We start from the raw sequence: 481 nt of genomic DNA, 5'->3' as shown, positions 1-481 counted from the left end.
TTGCCAAAGAGTATTGGCCACCATGTATTTGTAGGGGACGTCGAGCTCAGCGAGAAGTCTGACGTCACGAAACCCTGGGATCGTGTCGTTAAAGGCAACACCACCGCTGCGATGTGCCGGGTCGTCTCGTGGTGCTGGGACGTGGTCAGGTACAGCACGCGGGCCGTTCACAGCAATGAAGAATTTGCCGTGTCCAAGCGCGTGCTGGACGTGGTAGGTGAAAGTCGACAGAGGTGGTGCCAGTCTTTCAAGTTTGGTTTCCTGTAGGGTGACGGCATTTGTCCTGCGCATGATGCGCTCGACAAAGTTGTGCCCACTGTCAACTGGCGAGATGCCGTTGATGTTGCAAGTAAGCAATGTGATGGACGTGATGGGTTGGGTGCGGTTTGACGATAGGCGGAAGTCCGACGCGCTGGCAGCGCAAGACCAAGCTGGTCGAGTCGAAGGACGCGATGTGTTTCTTCTTTCGCCACTACCATGG

General features: G+C 55.9%; 1 protein-coding gene across 1 annotated transcript; it reads left to right on the top strand.

Annotated features, from left to right (window-relative positions):
• Positions 1-111: 111 nt before the first annotated feature.
• On the top strand, positions 112-390 carry H310_15239 (hypothetical protein; the record flags this gene model as incomplete). Its single annotated transcript, XM_008883226.1, has 2 exons — positions 112-213; positions 268-390. The coding sequence occupies 2 exons, from the start codon at positions 112-114 to the stop codon at positions 388-390; spliced, it is 225 nt and encodes a 74-aa protein (XP_008881448.1).
• Between the last annotated feature and the right edge of the window lie 91 nt (positions 391-481).

This window comes from Aphanomyces invadans (genome assembly GCF_000520115.1).
Source record: "Aphanomyces invadans strain NJM9701 unplaced genomic scaffold supercont1.243, whole genome shotgun sequence".
Lineage (NCBI taxonomy): Eukaryota > Oomycota > Saprolegniomycetes > Saprolegniales > Verrucalvaceae > Aphanomyces > Aphanomyces invadans.
The sequence above is the reverse complement of the archived record's forward strand: the minus strand, read 5'-3'. Positions and strand labels throughout refer to the sequence as shown.